Source organism: Calidris pugnax, unplaced genomic scaffold, assembly GCF_001431845.1.
Source record: "Calidris pugnax isolate Ruff unplaced genomic scaffold, ASM143184v1 scaffold245, whole genome shotgun sequence".
NCBI lineage: Eukaryota > Metazoa > Chordata > Aves > Charadriiformes > Scolopacidae > Calidris > Calidris pugnax.
The window spans coordinates 839,964-862,180 of record NW_015090982.1 but is presented as its reverse complement, the minus strand read 5'-3'; the positions used below and the strand labels follow the sequence as shown (position 1 = coordinate 862,180).

The 22,217-nt window shown below is 49.3% G+C and overlaps 2 protein-coding genes across 2 annotated transcripts; both read left to right on the top strand.

Annotated features, from left to right (window-relative positions):
• Positions 1-463: 463 nt before the first annotated feature.
• Positions 464-4,657, top strand: LOC106894767 (promotilin-like). Its single transcript, XM_014953632.1, has 4 exons — positions 464-968; positions 2,091-2,213; positions 3,627-3,735; positions 4,547-4,657. The coding sequence occupies exons 1-4, from the start codon at positions 849-851 to the stop codon at positions 4,552-4,554; spliced, it is 360 nt and encodes a 119-aa protein (XP_014809118.1). The 5' UTR covers positions 464-848; the 3' UTR covers positions 4,555-4,657.
• A 5,628-nt stretch (positions 4,658-10,285) lies between these two features.
• LEMD2 (LEM domain containing 2) lies at positions 10,286-22,168 on the top strand. The gene is made up of 9 exons (XM_014953753.1): positions 10,286-11,995; positions 13,279-13,319; positions 14,016-14,091; positions 15,362-15,438; positions 16,089-16,168; positions 18,531-18,676; positions 19,716-19,817; positions 19,909-20,011; positions 21,454-22,168. Exons 1-9 carry the CDS (start codon positions 10,306-10,308, stop codon positions 21,602-21,604), a joined length of 2,466 nt encoding a protein of 821 aa, XP_014809239.1. The 5' UTR covers positions 10,286-10,305; the 3' UTR covers positions 21,605-22,168.
• Positions 22,169-22,217: the final 49 nt, after the last annotated feature.

Genomic DNA, 22,217 nt, shown 5'->3' with positions numbered 1-22,217 from the left:
ATTTATTAACTTCCACTGGCCTTCAGTTCAATACCAGCTGATATTTATGGGAAATCTAATTTAGGGGTCAAATTTGACCTAACAATGTCTTTTCAATAACATCCAAACCGAGAGGTTTCTGAAACTAATTAAGGATCAGTCTCCAATCAGGTAGAGTAGTTAAGCTGTGGGACCCGACTTCATTAAATTCGTCCAGAGAGAATATTTTAATATTTAAAAAGAACATTTAATGTTTACGTAAGTCCTCTTCTGACGTGAAGTCACTGTTAAATCACTTCAGAAGTTAGTTTTTAAAGCCCTTTATACCAGGCTTTTATGGAGCCAGGCTGGCAAATGCCCTTCCCAGCTCTCTTGGACCCAATGAGGCTTATTAAAAGATTCTGTCTATCAATGCAGGTTTTGAGGAGTGAGGAATACGAAAACAAAATTTAACAAAACAGCTGTCTTAAGGCTTTTTCTCTCTTACAGCATCACTCTGTCTCCCTTGCTGTCAGTGGGATTGATGGGAGCGTTTTCCTCTGGATGTGTGCGGGTCTTAAACCAGTACAGCTGGAGGGCTAAAGCTCGCAGAACAGAGGGAGTCTTTAACAGTACTGAAGGGCTGGGCTTGAAGTCCCTGGAGATACTGCTCAAGAACAAATCTGTTTACAGAAGAAGGTTTGGGAGGAGAATTGTCAGTCAAGACACTTCTATTCTCAGCTCAGGAGCAACTGGAAGAGTAAATATACCTCTAGTTAGCTGGTAGATAAATTAGATTGCAGCTGATCAAAAGCCAAAGGGATTTCTTGTCACTCGGCCCCTCTCCACTATCACCCTGGTATCTTCTTTCCTGTGTCGTTCAGACTCTCATGATGGTTTCAAAGAAGGTGGTGGCCAGTCTGCTCTTGGTGTACGTGGTGTCGATGCTGGCTGAGCAGACCGAAGGCTTCGTGCCCTTTTTCACCCAGAGCGACTTCCGGAAGATGCAGGTAACCCCAGGAAACGGACTGCAGGGGCTGGAACCCCGAATTAACCAGGAAAGGTGTTTCTTCCTCCCTAATCCCCCAAGCTCTGCCGGTGCACACCGTGCCACTGTCATCACTGTCATCTGCCCCTTCTGTTCAAACAGATGCCATTGGCCTTCTTGGCCACCAGGGCACATTGTCAGCTCATGGTCATCCTTTTGTCCATCAGAACTCCTAGGTCTTTCTCCTCAGAGGTGATATGAGGCTATAAAGAAAGATATGAGATTATAAAGGAAGAGCCTGGAGTCCTTTCCATAAGAACTAAAAGGCATATGTGGGTTATTATGGGTTATCATCTGTGGCCAGTGGGGCTCGGGTTTCTTTCCTCCCTGCTCGTGGCTGTAATTTTTACAGAGAGCTGCAGCCTCCCATCACCACACTGATGGGTCTTTTTGTTGTAACAAATAATTAACCATCCTCCAGATGGTTGTCACCTCTGGGATGTGCAGAGAGGAGAATGTTTTTTCTTTTGATGTGAAACTAATACTGTTGAAAGGTGTCAGGCAGGCAGCCTCAGAGACTGCGTCGTCTTAAACGCAGCCGAAGCGAGCTTCCCCCGCACGACACAACCCATTGATACTGAGGAAAAATCTTGTTCCCAACACCTATCCACTTGCTGGATAGCAATTGCTTTTTGTGGGGAGTACAATCATCCTTCAGCCTTGTTGAGGAAGATGATGGGGACCCACGCACAGCCCCCAGATTGATTGTTCATACATCACGACCCTTGTGGCTACGTGCCTGCTTGTGATTGAGGGTCTTCTAGATGTACATGGGTGAAATCAGTCTTCCAAAGGCTGCCTCTCCTCCTCTGAGCACACACTCAAACCAAAGCAAGAATTACAGTCCCCAAGGCGATGCTGGCCACAGCTGATGGGTCCCTTCCCAGTGAGCTGTGGCCCTGGGGGAGGATGCCACCTTGGCCCCAGGCAGTGGTGGGACCTCCAGTCCCTCTGGTTCTGTGCCCAGCTCTGCAGGCTCCTGGCTGCTGGGCATCACACACTGTCGATGTGGTGCAGAGCGGGTTTGGTACCCACACGATGCTTTGTCCCAGCATCACTGCCCCGTTTGCTCTCTGCTGTGAAGTTGCAGGAAAAGGAGAGGAACAGAGGAGGGCAGAAGAAATCCCTGACCTCGCTGCAGCAGCTGGAAGAGGAAGGTTTCTCTGAGGAATCCCCTGCAGATGTCCACAAGGTCCAGACCATCCAGGTATGTTGAACCACGCGACTCGAAGGAGCCCATGAGGACACACAAGGGGACAAATGGCCCAAGAGTCAACCCACAGGGCCTGGCTATAGAAGAGTGTTTGGTGATGCTGTGTGAGAAGACAGTGGGTGTTATCAGGGAGCTCACAGTCGATATAAAGGAACACCACTTGCTTCCAGCCAGGCAATGGAGCGAGGTTGCATCAAAGTTTTACCTCCACCCTATAAATTATCTCGGACACTCAGCATCCTGGTCAGCCCTCAGTCCCACCCGGCTTCTCCTTTAGTATGGGGAAGATGGAAACAACATGAGGTCTTTCTTTGCCCTTCAGTGACCACCAGCCAACTGCAAGGCAGGAACTTGCAGCTCTGCTTCAGCTCCAGGTTTAACTTGTCACTTTTTCATCCAGCCCCAGATTAGCTGCCTGGTGTCACCCCTGATCTCACAGCCCCATGCACTGGCAAGACCTTATTTGTAAACTTGGGCCCATACAGCTCAAGTCCCACCCTCCCTCCCCCCAAAGTCTGTATACAGAGCAGAAAATTGGCAATTTTAGGGATTTAAGTGCCAGTCTAAGCCCTCAAAGGCATGCTTACCTGGTTAGCCAAGTCTGAAAATTGTTCTTTTCCACTTGAATTCAGGGAACTCTTTGCCCTGCCCGTGCAGCCGCTCCTGCAGGGAGCTGGGCCATTCCATCCACCAGCAAAGGGAGTGTGTAGGTCCACCCCAAACTGGGGGGGGATGGAGGGGGACAGGCAGTGGGGCTGTCCAGACTGGAATTTGGCCAAGACGCAGGTTAACGTGCAACTTGCTCTCGCAAACGTGGTGCGCCAACAATCAATAACAGGATTTAAACAGCAAGGATTCACAGTTCAAAGCGTTAAATAACTGGCACATCCCGGTGTCTAACGCTCCCCCGCTGCAACCACAAGCCCTCCTGTGCCTCCAGCCATGACCGGAACAACTCTATTTACTTTGGGTACATCTGAGCCACGGCTGGCTCAAAGTCAGTCGGTCTGGAGGCAGGATGATGTCTCATCCTCAGCCTCTACCAAGGCAGGGTGCTTCACCGGCGTCAGTAAAGCTGATGGCTTGAAGGGTCAAGGTGGGAGATAGTGGGGGATTATAAGGTTCAGAAATTATTTTCTTCTTTACGGTCTCTGTTGCCAGGAGGTACCTTTATCTGTGTTTCTGAGTCAGCCCATAGATGATCCAATGCATGAAAACTTTAGCACTCTGAGCGGTACGAGATTGCATTGACTTCAAAAATGTTGCTTTTCCCCCATTATAAGGATCATCCCCAAATCAGCCCCACGCCCTCTACTGACTTGAGCAAAGAGGGGTCAAAGCACCCCAACCTGCCTCCCTCTGGTCTCCTCTGACTTTTCCTTCTGACTTTTCCTGCTTCCCCCACAGCTAGCTGTTCCTGTCAGAGCTGGGATGTGTCTCACCCCAAGGCAGCTGGAAAAATACCAAGATGTCCTGGAGAAACTGCTAGCAGAGATGTTACAGGACACCCCAGACGGTACTGTCAGGAGGTTGATTTCTGCCTCGGGAATTCTGCCTTTCCCTCCTCTCACCAGCTCATCATCACGAGATATTTATATTCCTCAGAAGGGCTTTTGTGTCATGTTTGCTCACTTTATGGAGTCCTCAGATACCCCACCCGCTCTCATGCACACGCTCTTCTTCTGGGAAGGTTATTCACTCTCTTAGGGTGCTGGCTGTGCCCTCGAGCTGATATTGATTGTTAGCAGCATTGCAACACTTCCCCGCAGCTCCCCTTGGCTCCGCTTCCCACTTCCCTACTCCTCCTCCCAAAAAGTCCTCAATCTTCAGGGTGGGACTTCCAACGGAGCTTATAACACCAGCTGCACCTGCGAGGCAGCTCAGCACCTGCAGCCAGCGCCGAGCCCCTCACTCCCTGCACAGGGGCTTACAACTAATGCTTAATTACAGTTAGAATTAGCTGCAATCTGAGGAGTTGAGCGCTAACGAATCCAGCCCTGGGCTTTAGTGGATGGGAATTGCAAAAAGAAAATATCCAGGGGCACTATGTGACGCAGCTATTACTGCCTGCAGACTTGAGGGGTGGTGCAATGGGTCTCACTAGTGTTATCTCTGGATCCTTTCCTTATCTGGGCTTAAATGTCCCCAAAAAAGAGCGTGCCCTCTATCCCCGTGGGATTTGTTACTCTGCTTTGGCTGGGCTGATTTCAGTTTGCCTTCTAGCTTTTTAGATGGGGAGCTGAGGAGGAGGAAACAATACATAAAGCCTAGGGAAGACTGAATGACAAATTTAAGGACACTTGTTCTTTCCTCTCTTTTCTTTTTAGCTGACTGATATCTGCAGAATCAGAAGAGAAAGCGATGTAGCTTGCCGAAGCTAAAAGACTCCACTTATGTAAACGAAATCTGTAAAAGAGATTAACGAAATCTGAGGTGAGATAATAAAATGCGCAGCATAATTAAATGGAGGATTTGTGCCTTCCTTTCTGCGTGCCTCTCAGCCAGATGGCAGGCAGCAAGTGTGGGAAAGCAGAGAGGGAGGGAAGGTTTCCAGTTCTAGAGAACATCCCCGTCCTTCTGAGAAGTGCAAAGCATGTTGCAAAGCCTGGGTAATTAATCTTTGTGGGCTAATGAGTCTGAGCCCTCCCTTTTGGCAAGGAGGGAAACTGAGGCAAGTGTTTACCATATCTCCTAGCCAAACCGGTGACACGAGGGCAGGATGAGGAGCGTTGGGTGAGGGATGAGGGACCTGGGCATCCCCACCAGGCTCTGGAGGTGGGAGGGCACTCTGCCACGCGGCTGGGAGAGAGCAGGAGCCCAGATTTGCAGTTCCTACCTGTGCTCTCACACCCCTCCTGCTCACCCAGGCGATATAAATCTAGAGAACGCTGTGAGGAACACCTCACCCCACGGCTACGATGGCAACAGGCACAGCCTATGTGAAACAATGCAGAGCTCCGGCCTTAGCTCTGCCTCTCAAACCAACCCAGGGGTGAAATCCTAATTCCACTTGAACATACTGCTCTCCATTTACATACCTTTGGCTTACTTTAGAGCTGCTCCTCTATACTGGCAGCAGGAAATCCAACATATGTAAAGTAAGGATGGGTGAGACCAATGGTATGTATGTGAGTATATCCAATTTCAATCCAATTTTATCCTCCCAACCTAACGCAAGTTCTGTTCTTGCTGTGGTTCATTTAAATAGCTGTGTTTGTGCTAGAACAACACTCCCTGGTACGTCCTCTGCTGCAAGCCAGCCCTTAGGAGAAACGAAATCTCCCAATGTATAATGCAACATCCAGCATGGACTGGATTCCAGCTTTAACATTTGATTCAAAGGCACATTCCCCGTCCAGGGAGTGATCAGCTCAGCGTAACTCAAAGTTTGCAGGGATTATTGCTGAGGCAGGTTGAGCTATGAAATCGCTATAAATGAGTCTGAGCGGGAGGAAGATAGAAAATAATACATTCCATTAGGCTGAGAGTGAAATCAGCTGCATGTATTGCTGGGCTGTAGGAGCTCAGGCAGCGCAAACCAGTCGGTGGTGGAGTGATACCCATGGAAGAGCTGGTGTGGAAATCATGGGAGGAGCTGCACCACGTTCACACCAGTGTCCAGCAAGAGCAGAGACTGTTTGCTTCAAAGGGGGACTGTTGACTTGTCACTTCTGAAAGACCCAAACCTTTACCCCAGGTTTAATTTTGCCCTGCCACAGGAGAACAGGGAGAATTTCCCCTTGAGGGGCAAACTGCTCCTAAAAGCCCTACGTAAGCTCCACGGCTGGTCCTGCTCTCCAGCGTGTCCTTTTACCCAGCTCTTTCACTCAGGTGTTTCCCAGGCTGGCAGCTCCCCTGTGCTATCCAGGAAGGAAAGTTTCCCAGTGACAGCAGGAAAGAAAGTCTACGTGAGCCTCTTGGATTTGCTTCCTGGACCATTTCCCACCACAGCGATGGTGGGGCCGATGCTGCAGACACTTCCATGAGGAGATCCACCAATGTGACTTTGCAGGGATGTCTCCCTCTACTCTTACATTTTGATCCAGACAAGCTGTAACAGTAAAGGGCTGCTTTTACCATGGCCGTTTGTTCTGCCAACGGCTCTTCCCAGTTGACCCAGCTACAAATGAGCCCAGGGATGGATGGTTGGTTGTGACAGTAACCGTCTTGCCCTGCAGCAACAACCGGGCAGTCCAAACAAGGGGCCCTTCAGCTTTTGGGAATAAATACTTTCCAGCCTTGGGGGCTTGAGTAGTGGGAAAGAAGCAGATATTCTTCTGCTGGAAGGACAAGACGGATGGAGCCCAACCATCTTCCCAGGCAGCACTCCTGCTGTCAGGGCTGTATCTCTTGATAAGAAGCAAAATGGTCTCCAAGTTACAGGGCAGATCTGTATTGCCAGTGCCCTGGAAGGCTGCTTTGGCAGCCACTAGCACAAAAGTCCATGCCCACACGCAGACAGGAAGATCTTGCTGCTCAAGAAACTGAACCACAGTTTGGTGGCAGGACAAGCAGATGAATCGTTTGGGGGAAAGAGGCAGGGAAAGGAGGAAAAGGAAAAGACTGAAACCCGCACTGTCTTTCTAACCTAATAAGAAGCTCGTCAGGCTGAGGACATGACATGCGATCGGGAGGATGAGGAGCGGTGTTCTTGGGTCACACCTGTGCTGTGGCTGTGAGTGACAGGGTGTTAAATTGGCGCAGTCGGCTCCCGAGTACGGTTTGACACTTCCCCGGTGACATATGCAGGACTGTCGTCCAAATGCCACGGGATACGCAGAGGTGGGGGTGGGATGGTGGTGGTTTTTTTTTCAGCAGCCCCTCAGTCAGGGGTGAGAAGGGTTCAGCTGCTGCCCGTGTTTTTTGGGGAGCAGCGCGCTCCCCTCCTCAGGCACCTTGTGAAGATGGCGCAGATCTATTTCTACCCCTCTGCGTACAGCAGCCCCATCTTGATGCTTCAAGAGGAGAAGCAGACGGCACAGCACGCCTGCTCTTCCCATTCCAGAGCTGAGTCACTGCCAGGCAGTCCTAAGGCAGCTTCTGGGCGAGCAGGGAAGGTGGAGGCTGTCCCCTCCTCGCCGTCCCATCTTCCCACACCCCGCTCAGCAGATTTACAGCCAAGATACTCAAGCGCTGCGCCGTGGGCTGGGAAACTGGCTTTTCACAGCCCAGCGTCTCTGAGCATGGCAGCCCATCTGCAGCATCCACGGGCTTGTGCTCGCCCTGGCAGCCTTTGCTGCTGCCCAGAGCCGTGGGGATGGTAAAAAGGTTCCACAATCACAAAAAACCACCATCAGCCTCATCACCGGCATTGTGAGCAGGGTGACAGAAGCCAGTAGGGGCTTGTCCATGGGGATACAGAGAGACAGAGGGCTGTCTTCTCCTGCTGCTTCCGTGGCGTCCAGGTGTTACCAAAGGCAGGCCTCTGCTATGTTCATAACCACATGCTAACTAAAATGAGTTAATTACTGAGCTTCTTACTGTGTGAGAAAATGGTTAGTGCCTGAGCTGCTAGTGATAAGGATGGGATAACAAGAAGTAGTTAATCACTTCAAGAGTCTCTCATGTGTCAAAGTAGGTCCTCTTGTACCAATTAGGACACAGCAGTGGCTACTTCAAGGAACATCCTGATCATCCTCAAGAAATTGGCAAATTTACAGTAAACTTTTACTGTCCTAAGATGACTCAATACCTTAAAAGGATAACGTGAGGAAGGGCATCCCCACCCAAATGACCAGTGAGGAACTCACACCTGTGCAAAAGTGTTTTGCTGATGCTACAAAATCTAATATGCGTGTGCAAAAGGGCTACTAATGGGTCATCCTAATGAACATGTAAGCTTAGGTGGAGTTATGTATTAGGTAGGTGGAATAATGAGAATCTTTTGTGTATAAATAGTGGGTGAATGTCCCCAGCAAGGTGGGGTAGATTTGTGGATTTCCACCTAGTACCTGACATCAAATAAAACAATATTTCCTCTCTTCTGGTTTCGAGAGCTTTTGTTTCAGGTAACACAGGTACCTTCCAGGGAAGACAGGGATGCTCCCAAGGGTTGTCTTGCCAAGAAGGAAGGGAGAGGGGCTGTGGATTTCTCTCTGCAAAGAAGAGGCATCTGTTCCTGCTGAGCATCGGCACCGCCAACCTCCCTTCTGCCAAGGAATCACAGCTTTTCCCCAGCCCCGTTCTCCAACACCACTCCTGTGTTTTCCACTCTGAAGGTCACACAATGAGGCTGCTGGGCCATACTCTGTCTGGGTTTAACTTCCCTGACAGCCAGAAACACTGGGGTTTTTTTGGTAGCTTTTGTGCTTTTTCTCCAAAGCAAGAGGAGTTCACTTAATTCATGAGCTCATACCAGCTCAAGTTTAGATGCCAGCACACAGCTGCACGTCTAGGCAGAGCTTCTCCAAACCAAAAGCTGGGAGCTTCCAAAAACTGTGTATTAAGAGCATATTCTAATTCTATATTTACATTAGACACTGCTCCAATTTATTAGCTGTCAGTTGTGCTTTCCAGTTAGTGAGCAGGGGAGGCTCGGCTTAACACGTTCACACTTCCCATTGGAACTGAGTATGCTCTTTTAAGGGGCTCCCCAGCCTCTCCTAAGCGTGGATTTGTTGTTGCCAACCAGATTAACAAACCTCAGTGCCTTGTTGCCGCTTTCTTGCACAAATCATAGAATCATAGAATGGTTAGAGTTAGAAGGGACCTTAAAGATCATCAAATTCCAACCCTCCTGCCCTGGGCAGGGACACCTCCCACCAGACCAGGTTGCTCCAAGCCCCCTCCAACCTGCCCTTGAACCCCTCCAGGGATGGGGCAGCCACAGCTTCTCTGGGCAACCTGTTCCAGTGTCTCACAGTAAATAATGTCTTTCGGGTATCTAATCTAAATCTCCCCTCTTCCAGTTTAAAACCATTACCCCTTGTCCTGTCACTACACTTCCTGAAAAAGAGTCCCATCAGGAAGAGTGAGGCAAGCTTTGCCTGATGCCCTAAACACGAAGGGCACAACAGTGAAAGGGGCATCCCTAAAGAAGTTTTTACGTTGAAAAGGCACAGTTTAGTCTCTCCAGCCAGCAGGGGATGGGGGTCCACTGTGAGCTCTCTCAGACCCCCCCTCCAGCTCCCACCGGCTGCAGGTCCCGTTCCCGAGGGACCACCGCGTTTCCACCACTCTGGTATTGTACGTCCATCATAAAAACAGCGATGCGCAGACAGCCTGCACGCATTCATCACTACTTTTTCATTATCTTTAATTAAATTCCGATATTACGCCACAGTATTTCAGCCACTTTCATTACTTTCTTTGCAGGCGGCGGCAGGAAAAAGCAATTACTGTACATCACTGCCTTGCCAAAATAAATTTTCAAGTCAACACTTGGTTTGGCTTTTTAGGCTGCAAAGTATGCAAGGAACCTCCTTCCCCGGCAAATATTCCGAGGACCCAGATCCTGATCCTGCTGAAAGCGGTGGCAAAGCTCCAGCCCGCCTGATGGGTGCCAGGTCAGCGACTGGAACTTGGCAGCGACGAGAGGGATGAGGAAAAAGTGGGGAGGGGGGGGAGGTGGCAGGTGGCTGGGAAAGATACTTCTTTCTCCTCATAAATGTCTCTAAAAGTGGCAAAACATCGGTGTAGTTCAGTTGGAGTGAGGTGAGAGGCGCTCAAGCCTTCTGCTTGTTCCTAACAGGGTCCTCCAGAGCGATGGTGTGGTGACACTGGCTGGCCCGGATGTTGAGGCAGCTTTTGCCCTTCTCTCTACCCATTTTTCCCCGCTTTCCCCTCTCCTGAGATGAACAAAGCTCCCACCAGCCACCATCGCCACTCTGAGGGGGCCCCTGATCTCCCCAACAAGACGGACCCGGCGACCCTGCCTCCGCAGGAGAGGTATGAGGGGAGCAGCGCTTTCCTCGACCTACTCAATATGGCGCTCTCGCAACATGGCGCCGCGGAGGCCGCGGCGTGGGATGCCCTTCCCAAGATGGCCGCCCTAGCGGGACGGCACCGCCGGCCCCTCCTAAGATGGCGGCCGCATTTCCGACTTGGCAGAACACTTCCGGCGGGGCCTGGTGTCAGTGCCGCGGCCATGGCGGACCTGACAGACGCGGAGCTTCGGAAGGAGCTGATGGCGCTGGGCTACCGGCCGGGCCCCATCACCGCCACCACCCGCAAGGTCTACTTGAAGAAGCTGGGCTGCCTGCGGGCCGAGGTGGCGGCGGCCAAGCGCAGGGGCCCCGCCACGCCACCCAGCCCGGCCCGCTCCTCCGCCAGGCCGCAGCAGGCCTCGCCCTCGCGGCCGCGCTCCGGCTACAACCCCGCCGTCGGGGCTGCCCACGACAGTGAGGAGGAGGATGAGGAGGAGGAGGAAGAGGAGGAAGAAGAAGAAGTGGGGCAACAGCCCGCGTCCCGCTGGGGGACGCCTGGGAAGGGTGGCGGGCTGGCCTGGGGGGACTCCCGGGGGTCCCCGCCGGGCCGGAGCGGAGGGCTCGGCCACGGGCCTGAGGGAGGCCTGTCCCGGGACAGCTTCGGGGGGGTGAGCTCCTCGGCGCAGTGGGGAGGAGAGAGGAGTGGGGGTGCCAGGGCCGGGCTGGGGGGGTATGAAGGGCTGAGCTCCCCCTCCCCATGGGACACGTCCATACAGAGAAGTGGGGGGCTTGGGGACAGGCCGGGGGCGTCCCGGGATGGGCTTGGGGGGCTGAGCTCCGCTTCCCTGTGGGGCACATCCGCAGAGAGGAGTGGGGGGTTTGGGGCTGGGTTAGAGCCATCCCTGGATAGGTCTGGGGGGCTGAGCTCCACGTCCCACTGGGAGATGTCGGAGGAGAGGAGCAGGGGGCTCAGCACCGGGCGGGGGGCGTCCCTGGATGGGTTTCAGGGGCCAAGCACCACGTCCCAATGGAGCACGTTTACAGAGAGGAGTGAGGAGCTCGGTGTTGGGTCAGAGCCGTCCCTGGATGGGTTTCGGGGCTCAGGCTCCTCTGCCTCGCAGTGGGGCACGTCAGCAGAGAGGAGCGGGGGGCTCAGTACGGGGTTGAAGGCGACCCTAGATAGGTTTCGGGGGTCTAGTGGCACATCCCAGTGGAGCACAACTGCAGAGAGAAGTGGGGGCCTCAGCGTCAGAGGTGGGTCGGGGACATCCTTGGATGGGGTTGGAGGGTTGAGCTCCACGTCCTCCTGGGGTGTCTCCACAGGCAGGAGCGGGGGGCTCAGCTCCAAACCCCTTTCCAGTGATGAGGTTGGGGGGCTGAAGCCCAGGAGCCACTGGGGCATGTCGGGAGGAGGAATTGGGGGGCAGAGCTCCCGAGCTCAGTGGGAGACAGTGGGGGAAAGGAAGGGGTTCTCCTCCAACAGCGCGTGGAGGCGGGAAAGCGAGGTGACACCTGGCACCCACTGGGGCACCGCGGCGGGACCTGGGGGGGTGAGTCACCAGTTTGGGAGAGGGAAAGAGGATTTGGCTTCCAGCGTTCGGAAGGAGGCGGACAGGGAGCTGAACCCCAGCAGCCGAGGAGGGGGGTTGATCCGGCGCTTTCCATGGAGGGCTACGAGCGACACAGGGCTGGCTTCGGGGAGCCGGTGGGGAGCAGGGCAGGGAATAACCTCCCGAGCCCCCTTGTTGCGGTCAGGCCCCAAGCAGCAGACGGAAGGAAAGGGCAAAGGCCTCGAATACTACTTCTCCCAGTTCCTTTGCCTCGCCAGCTTTGTGCTGCTGATGATCTTTCTGGGCATCCTCATGGTGAAGATGATCGGGTCAGGCTGGCTTGACAAGAGAGAGGAGAACTGTACGTGCACTGGTTTAATCCTGTTTTTAAACTGTATTCACCTTTCTTTTCTGCCTTTATTACTTCCACCGCCATCACATTTATCATTCTTATTGCTGTAACCTGACATCTCTGCTTCTGTCCCCATTTCCATCTCCCTTTGCCCGTGGGAAACCTTGTTAGTCAGGGAAAGTAAGTCAAGTGTGTCCTTTTTGCAAACAAATTTGGACTTCGGTTCTTCAGGACCATGGGTTTTATGGAGAGTGATGTGTCTGCCAAGGCCAAGGATGTATTTTATGATTGTCCGTTGTGTAATATAACGTCTGTGTAATTGTCCGTTGAGTGTTTTTAATGTTAGGCTCTGCAAAGTGCAGCCCTTCCTGGCCTTTATCCTGCCCCTGTGAGAATGGGGACTTGGGCACTAAAAGTGTAGCAGAGCTTCAATGAAAAACAAAATGGGGCTTCCCCTATCACTCAGTTTTTAAAGCAGAGCTTCCCAGCTAGAGTGGATGGAAATCATTGTCGTTTCAGGGCTTTGATCTGAAAGAAGAAGAGATTTGGGGTGTGGCTGGGAAGGTGTGTGTCCCAAAACTCAGTGCTCTGTGCCTGTAGGTGTGTGTGTGCTTTGCATGGGCTGGGAGAGCTGTTTCCTGCTCAGTCAGAATAAAACTGTCCAATGTCAGTGAATTTCTGATGCACCCTTTACAACTATGGTAGATGTTTTGAAATTTGTGGTATTTTGAAGCAAGAATTCTTTAAATTCCCAGGTAGTTTGATTGGTGGAAAGTACTGCGTGGTGGATCGGGGCCAGTGTACATCCAGTTGTTGGGGAAGGAGGGAGCTGTTTAATCCAGAGGCTGTAATCTGCAGGGCTAACAGCTCCAACTGAAATAAATCCTCTGCTTTTGCCTTGAGGAGGCTTGATTTAAATCCCTGTTATCACCCTGATATTTCAGGTGACCGTGGCGTTCAGCGAACGGCAGTACTAGATTGTAAAAGATCAGTGTGAAGCGGTGGGTCGTGGAGGAACATGAAGCATCTACTTAAAAGGAGCTATTAAAACATTCAGACCTCAGTTTTTACTTTCCCGCTGAACAGCGTTCATCATTTGCACCCATTTTATTTGTTTTGTGGCGCTTTGAATGTGCTATTTGCGTAGCAAGGTGCTGTGTGTAGGGTGAGATTAAGAAGAGCAGAATCAGGCTTGAAAGTAGAGCCTTTTTTTTAAAAAAAAGATAATTACTTTCTTGATCAAAGCTCTTGTTTTGCAGCCAGTTAACTTGCCCTCCCTTTCTCTCCCATAGTTAATCTCCTGCCTGTGGATTGTGACAAAAGAACGGATGATGTAAGCATATATTTATTTATCTTCAAGTATTGTGGGTAGGGGATTCTCACAGAAGAGTAATTATTCTAGGTAACTTCCACCAATATCAGTATCACTGTAAAATTATTAATTCTATCCTTTACAGAAAAATTGTGATTTTGATGAGTTGGAATTAATGGGCCAGATTAAATTAGGGCTGGATATGAGACTCCGAAAGATAAAAATTTAAATTCCCAATTATGTGAATCAATTTCTTTAATAGTTGTAGCAGAAGTGATATTGGTTTGCAGTAAAGCTGTGTTCAGCTTCAACAATGCAAGATTTAATCCACCTAATTCCCAGAACTGCACTGTAAAGTGTTGTACAGCCCCATGCCTTTTATCATAATGTGTTATTAGGAGAGAGGAAATTTCCTGTTGGACTCAGAGTTACGGTCTCCTGTGATGTTCTGGGGGCAGAGACTCGATGTGCGATGGGTCAGATGGAATGTCTGGGCTGGGACCTGGGGGATTTGGTGGCACTTTCGGAGGCTGCACCGGCTCACTTTGGACTCAGAAACCGTAGATCTTTGCTGCAGGAGTGTTTAATTTGAGCTAGAGGTGTGTGACCGAGCCAAACCCCCGCTGCTGGTATTTTATTTGGGTGTTTTTAGCTAATCTGACCGCTGTCCCGTTGCTGCTGGTCTGTTCATGTTTGTTACCTGTTTCTGACTTTCAGTTCTGTCAAGCTAAACAGAAGGACGTGATAATGAACGTGCTGCACGAGTTGTATAAGTACTTGTCTGTACAAGCTGGTAAGTTCCAATTGTCGTTATAAACCACTTAGGAGCGTTCAACAAACTGCCTCTCCCAGCTGTCTGGCCATTTTTAACCTCAGCTTGAAGAGAGGAGTTTATGGAACAGTCAGTTCCGCTTGAAGAGCTCTGAGTAAGTCAGGTAATAGAAAAATAGAAAAAGATGTGTTTATTTTTATTCTGAATAGTGCTTAGCTAGTGCAGTTGTATCACCGCGCTCTCGTGGAGTGGTCCTTATTTGCACTTGATATATTGGGAATTTGAGATAGAAATATTCAGCTTTATGGTTCATTTCTACCAGCATCTTGAAATTGTCTTCAGGACACTCAGAGCCAGTAAGTGTAAGCTGATGTGTTCTTACAAATAAAGTTAAAGCGACTTAAGAAATTGCCAGATTTCTGCTGAAATGTGGCAGCTGATGAATGTGAGTGCCTCTCTTTCTCTCTCAGTACGGAGTGAGACGGGCTCTCTCGGCTGAGGAGCTGACCGAGCCCTGTAGTTCAGCCAGTCTCTGCTATCTATTAGTGAATCTAGTCCATAACCAGGATTTTGTGATGGAGAAGGCTGCTAGAAATTCAGTGGATGAGTAATAACTTGTTCAGCAAGATGTATAATAATCAATAAAAGCACTTAAGTTCTGTTTTCTAGATTTCAGACCTCAATAAGGCTGAATCCTTTAGATACTTAAGCTTCGCAGAATTTCTAAATCTTCTCAGATCAGACGTTGGCACCCGTGAAATTTCCACCAGTTTTATATAGCCCCTCAGCATATTTGTTTAGTCAACTTTGTGAAGCTGGATTTAGAAGATTTAGTTCCTCGCCAGCCTTTCTATGCCTGGGTAGAAGGCAGAGCTCTGATTTAGGCTCCTTAGAAACATTTTCAATGCTGATCGTTAACTCCAACGCCACAGCCTTCGATACCTGATGGAAGGAGCCGCTCTGCAGGGCGTGAGGTCCGAGAGGTGGTTCCCTACTCTGCAAGGGGGAAAAACAATAATGTTTTCCCCCTTGTTGTATATTGAGTAGCTCTCACTCTGAAGCGTGAGGTTTGATTGCCCTTATCCAACCTCTGTGCAGCAGCAGTGTTTTATTAGTAGTCGCCATCGTATCTGCCTCCAATATAAATCTTACCTTGTAATCATTTTGCCCGGAGCTATAGCCGATTTGAAAGGCTGGCGTTTCCAGGCAGTTCACTGTATTTCTAAACTGTTTGGTTTTTTTTTTTTTTCCCAAAACATTATGTGACTTTTTTTTTTCTTTTCCTTACCAGGTAATTTTGAATGCGGAAACCCTGAAAATCTAAAAAGCAAATGCGTTTGGGTTAATGAAGCGAAGGATCACGTGGTGGTGAGTAGGCTGTGAACAGCTATTGTTATAACGTAGCGCTTAGGCTCTTATAAGGCAATAAATAATAGATACTAAAGCAATTCACCATCTGTTTTACTTCCTCATCCTGTTTTGATTCTTTCCCATATCTCTGGCTTCCCCTTTGGCCAGTCCTGTTCTCAGCAGTTCTTTTGGAAATAATCTTCTCCTACATCTCTGATTCAGCCCCTGTAAATCTAACTTAATGGTTTGTTGTTTCACCATAGTCATCTGTCTTCTGGAACCAGAAATTTCCCTGTATCCAGGGCTGGGTAGAAGAAGGATTTTTCTATACCCCAAAGTGTCAGAAGACAGACTGCTTTGATCTAGCATTCCATTTCTTTCATGGTAAACTGTCAGTAAGATTATGTTGTATTTAGTGGTTAGTCTTAACAGTCTAGGATAGTGTTATTTTACAGAGTGCTTCATGCATCATCTACCAGAGTCAGAAGACTTCAGTCCAGACAGACCTTCAGATTTAGTTCTCCTTCCTCCAGTTTGCAGAATTACGATTAGAATTGACCTAGAGACAGACCGTAGAGAACAAATTCTCCCACCGCTGTAATGAAGTAATGTTATTCAGTATTTTAAATGAATGGAGAGCTAATCTTCTTATGGATTCTTTTGAACAGAATGTAACTGGTGCTTCCTCACAGAAGTTTGAAGCTGCCCTGCGCTGGATACTAAACAGTAACAAGGATTTAGGAATATGGTAAGTGGAAGCCCACTGTGTCAAAGTTGTGTTTCTCTGTGTTGGCTGATAGGTAATTTGACATCCTCTGTGGTGTGCCCTAAAGGCTCCCATACCTCGTTAAATTTCGGAAGATAATCTGGGATTGGCTTTGTCAGGGCTTGCTGGGCAAGCTTCCAACCAAAAACTACAGCCCTGCAGCAAAAATTGGCAACTGAGTTCATTCCTGGGGAGGCTGTTTCCCAGCCGTTGCGCTGGGGGGACATCGCGTTCACGGACACCCTGTCTCGCGGGGGAGGTGTAAATCTGAGGTCAGGGCTGCCTGTGGCTGTCACCAGTTGCCTTGTGCTTCCTGCAAGGTTTAGAAGTGGTGGTCCTGGTGTCCTACCACGCTTCTGTGGCTACAGCACACTTGTTAAACTTGCCCATATACTCACTTTTCCTGAGATAACCTTTTTTTTCAGTGCTCCAGTGTGTGGACTGGAGTTGCGCCCTTTGGTTTATTGGAGAGCAAAGTGCTCTCTTCAGTAGGTAACATCCCTCATGTTTTGGGATCCTTTGGAGTAAGTCCCAATGAGGAGGAGGCCAAAATGGGTTGTTGAATGGTATATTTTCTTCAGTGTCAGTTGTCTTTCTGGCAGAACACACGGTACCTCTTAAAATGAACAGTCTGACTGTGTAGGGTGTTGGTCAGTCATCGGTGGGGCTTTTTTTCTCTTGGGTTTCTTGGCTAGCAGTCTCTTCAGGACACAAGTAGCAGAAATACTAGTGTTTTCACGTGAAAAAAATACATCATTCAGGCCATAACCTAATGAGAGACTGTTATCCAGAGTCTGCAGACATCATTATCTTCCTCCGGGAAGTGTGGGCTGCCTCCAGTCTGTGTTAACTCTGAAGTCTAACACTTGTTTGCATTTTAACATTGCTAAATGTATCTCTGATTAAATGAATTGTAACAGTAGTAAGGCTGGAGTTGGTGCACGTAGCTTGTATGAATTCCCACTGCTCGATTTGTCTCTAAGAAGACTGTCTGCAGCTGCTGCTGGGATCTAAGGATCAGACAGTGTCTGTGGCGTCGATTACTGTGTGTGTGGCAAATTCCCCGGACAAGGCAGAGGTTCCTTAGTGGCAGGTTTGGGATTTGTAGGTGGGCTGGGATCCTGAGATTTCAAATTCACATTTTTCTACAGGAGCACTGCTCGTGTCAGGAGCCGTGTGATACGATATACTCCCATATTTTTTTTATTTTTTTTTTTATTTTCCTAATTAGCGACTCTGCTGGCTGTTCGCCCAATGGATCCACTTTCAGACGCCTGCATCGCATGCAGAACGAGCGCTCAGCGCGCTTAAAAACCTGCAGGTGGCATTTTTAGCAAACCCTCCCTGAGATTGTTTTTCTAGGTGCTAGTCTGAGAGGCAGAACCGAAAATGAGCTCTGCGCTGGGTGATTCTGCTGCATATTTTAAATATTTTCATGGAATTTGGATTGTAAATAAGACAAGGGGGTGGGAAACAACTGCGTGTCTCCAGCTACTGTGGAATCCGGTAACCAAATACAAGCTGTCAGCAGTTTGTGAGCTGTGCACTAGTAAATTGAGAAAACGTCTTTGTCTAATAGGTTATTCATTGCAAACATAGAATGAATTAGTAGCTTAAAAAAAAAAATAAAAATAAAATCCCCTTTAGTCCAATTCCTCTGAATCTGATGGCTCTCACTTGGATTACTTCATGCCTGTTGGCTACGAGTATCTAATAAGGGAAGCACATCGGCGTAGATCTGTGTATAAAGAAGTGAGTTAAGGCGTGTCGGCTGGCACAGCAGGTGTGCAGGAGGGATTTTGCAGGAGGATGTGTTATCGATTTCGCCATGAATGCTTTCCGAGGGTGTGTCTGTTCTCACTGCAGATACAGTTGATGCATTGTCACTTTTCTACCTAAACTGTTTATGCTCCTCTGTACCCTGGAAAACAGCGCAACCTCCGCGGACGTTCGCAGTCTCCCTCAACTGCTCTCTCTGCAATTGCTGATGAGTGACTCAGTAAACATTTCCATTTCTCTGTGCTGGGAGGTGGGAATCCAATTTAAAGTTTAATCTTCTGCACGCTGAGAGGTGCTGTCAAAGAGTCTGCAGAGGGAGACTTCAGTTTACCAGTGGGAGTTCCAGCCCTGCTGCCTTTTCTAAAGCCATATCCATTCCTTGCTAAGCAGCCAGTCCCAAAATGTTCTGGAAAGAGGAGCTGCAAGGATGATGGTGTGTTTTCTACGTGGTGTGTGCAGAACGAGTTACTGCATCCGCAGTCTGGTTCTTCTCCCCGTCTTGATTAAGGACTGCAGTTGGAGTGTCTGCTCTCTTCAGTGAAGCTTTTCTGCCTCTTTCCACCAGGTTGAGAGCCAGAGACCTTTCGGAAGCGGTTACCAGGGTGGAAGATGTGTTCTGCCTCGAATCGGCCCATCCCCAGATGGGGCTCGGCTGCCGCTTCCGACGGGCAGTGGTCACTGCCATCATGAACCTCTTCCTGTTTTTCTGGAGTAAGTCATCCATGGTAGCAATCAGGTTTTCCCCTTCCTCACTGTAGAGATGGACTTGTGCACGTGCACATGTTCTCCCAGCCTTATGAAATTACTAATAGAGGTGGAATAAATCTGCTGATGAGTTAATTTCTAATTAACCTTTGTTCTGGCAGCAGAGGGAGACCTTAAGACCTGCTCTTGTGCTGTGAGTGCTTAACACTTCCTTTAAATCAGCGAGCTGATTAGCTCTCTGGGTATTCCTCAAGTACCCATTACTATGGTCTGCAAAATAAGTGTGTTAACCTACCTAAAAGATTCGCTTTTTCTTTCTTTCTTTTCTTGCACTAAGCTGCAAAGTCTTTCAGCCTCTTTAATAATGACTTGTAGCATTTCAGTGTTAGAGGTTTTATTGGAATAGTCTGTCATGCCCCAGCTGCGACAGAGGTCTTACCCAGTGAGGTGATAACGAGAGAGGAGTGTTGACTAGAAGAGTTTATAATCTACCCAGACAAGGTGGGGGTGAAAGGCGATAGTTATGTTTATTGTAGAGACCGAGATACTAAAGTTAGCTCATGTTGGAACGGGGGCATTTGTCAATGCTAAACCTTCAATATAGATCTCCTGAATTTCAGGCTGGCGCTGCAGCCCCAGGCTTTATTTCCTTATCAAGCCGCTATCTCCGGAGCAGTGGAGCTTGACAGTCTTCCTAAGTGATTATTGTGGGGGAGGCCTCTAGCAAAGAGATAGCTCTGGGACTTGGAGAATTGAAGCCCTGAGGTTTCTGGTGTGGGGGGAAAGCTCCACGATGAGGCCTTACCACCACCTTTTCCCACATGCACGTAGTCTTCTGCTGCAGGTGTTGTCAGTACCAAGGTTTCTGCGGGGCACAGCTGCACTGATGATCAAAATGAATTGCTTGGATTCAGTTCCGAGCAGGTCTGGGGAGCAGGGAGTGAAAGCTGCCTCTGGGGAGAAACAGTGTCAGAAATAAAACCACTAGCATCCAGCAAGTACATGTCTGTCAGTTATTGAATTCCGTTTGTTTTTATTCTCCTAGGTCTGATAACTCTTTGGGGGATCCTGATCTTCCTCAGGTATCGCTGGCGGAAGATGGAGGAAGAGGAACAAGCCATGTATGAAATGGTGAAGAAGATCATAGGTAGGATCCAGTAGCTGTGTAAATGCAAGCAGCCCTGTTCTTCCCTCTGCAATGTCGAGGTCTCTCACCGTTTCCTATTCCTGCCCCCCAGCTGTTGTCCAGGACCACTATAAGGAATGGGAACGCAACTTGGAACGTTACCCCTACGTCGGCATCTTCCACGTTCGGGACAGCCTCATCCCTCCTCAAAGCAGGTCAGCTGGGTTTTATTCATTCAGGAGGGCTCTCAGCATGATGTTGTCCAGCTCAGCTAAAAACCACTGTTACGGAGCAACGGACCACGAGCAGACAATTGATGGGAAGCTGGACTGCAAGAAGAGTCTGTCTGGCCCTTCAGCTTATAAAAGATTTTGACATAACTCAGGCTGTGTCTTAACCTGCTGCAGATTAATGTGACAGTCCTGGGGCTGAGATTTTGTGCAGTCACACAGGTGTATTGTCATTGTTCTATCAAGCAGTAATTGGATTTTGTTTTGCTTGGGCATGGAGCATCTGATTTTCTCTCCTTCATCTAATGTGGGTAGGATGCTGTCCTCTTTCTCAGCCGTCATACCTTATTCTCCAGAGAGGTGCTGTGCTTTTCAAAGCAGACCTTCCCATGAGGTGAATAGGGGATTGGGAGGCTTTTCTGAAGCAGTTGTGTATGTTGCTGCCTGGGAAGTTTCCAGTTCAAGCTGGGCAGCTTTGAAAGGGAGATAGAATCATAGAGTTGTTACAGTTGGAAGGGACCTTAAAGCCCCCCCAGTGCCACCCCCTGCCCTGGGCAGGGACACCTCCCACCAGACCAGGTTGCTCCAAGCCCCCTCCAACCTGCCCTTGAACCCCTCCAGGGATGGGGCAGCCACGGCTTCTCTGGGCAACCTGGGCCAGGCTCTCACCACCCTCCCACCAAACAAGTTCTTCCCCACAGCTCAGCTCCATCTCCCCTCATTCAATATAAAACCATTACCCCATACAGTGAGATGGCTGGTTTTGGTGCTTTTTAGAAAAGGGTGGTTGAGATAGTTACTCCATGAGCGGTGGGACCAGAGGGCACTGCAGCTTGGGTCTCACTGGTTTTTGTGCCCCTTGCTCCATCTCTGCAGGAGAGTGTAGTTTGTTTTGGTTAAACGGAGCTACTTTGTTCTCCTCTTGGCACAGAATATTGTGTGTGCTCCAAAGTCTTAAACATCCTTACTCTTTATCAGTCACAAAACTCCTTTCTCTACTCGTGGTAATTTCAGCTGGTTTGAACCCGTCTTTGGGGTTGTGATGCCCAGAGTTACTAGACTCAAAGCTGGGGTGAACTCCAGTTTGTCCTCCCTGGTCTGAGAGATCTCTGGTGCAGGAAGGGTGAGGGCGATTTGCTAATCAAGTCCTTTCACAGTAGGAATTGAGCTTGAAATTCAGCGCAGTCATCAATTACTGGTACTGACAGAGGGTCTCGTCTTCCCAGCCCCACCAGGCAGGACCTGTGTTTTCATGCCCTGGCTTGAAATTGCTTCTAAACCACAATTCTGGTTTAATCTCCTTTACTGTCTGCACACGGGGAACAGGGGGCGGTCGCTTGATCAGCAGCCACAACTGCTGTAAGCAGGAAACCACAATGAGAATACGATTCTAATTTATTTTCTTTTTTTCGTGCTGTTTCTTGCAGAAAAAAAATGAAGCGGGTGTGGGAGAGAGCTGTGGACTTTCTGGCTTCAAACGAGTCCCGGATTCAGACAGAGTCGCACAGAGTAGCAGGAGAGGACATGCTGGTGTGGAGATGGACTCAGCCTTCCTACGTCTCGGATTCAGAGCACTGAAGAGGAGCAGAAGTTGAGCAACTGTTGATATGGACCCTCTGCGAGGGGACATCCCTTCTCTGGTGGTGGGAAAGAGCAGGTCACGGGCCGGAGCTCCCAGGGTTGGGGATTGTGCCTCTCTGTTTGCTCTTCTTCCTGAAAAATCTTCGCACACAAAAAGTCAGGGCAATAATATTGGCTCGGAAAGAAGATGGGCTTGAGCTGGTGGGAAGCCAGAATTGCACCAAAGTCAGCCTTCCAGCAGGCATCTGGCTTCCGTAGGCAAGCGAACCTAGAACAACGTTTTAAAAAGAAAAAAAAAGAAAATGCAGACCTAATATCGAGGGACTCAGGGTCTCTCAGACAAACCTTAAGTGTTTAAAATTTGACCTCAATTCTGGTGGCAACGCCCGTCAGGGAATGTCTTTCAAGAAGGTTAACATTTCCCATGGAAACTTTAGGGTGGCAGCTCATACGTGTTTTGTTAGAATTTGTTTTTATCAGTACAAAGTGATGAAAGCACTTGCTGCTTCCTGAGGAGGAAAACGTTGGTGTCGGCTTCACCCTTATAAATGGGGAAGGGGTGGGGGGAGCAGTCAGGTGAGGGTAGTCCTGGGGGGGTGGGCAGTCTGAG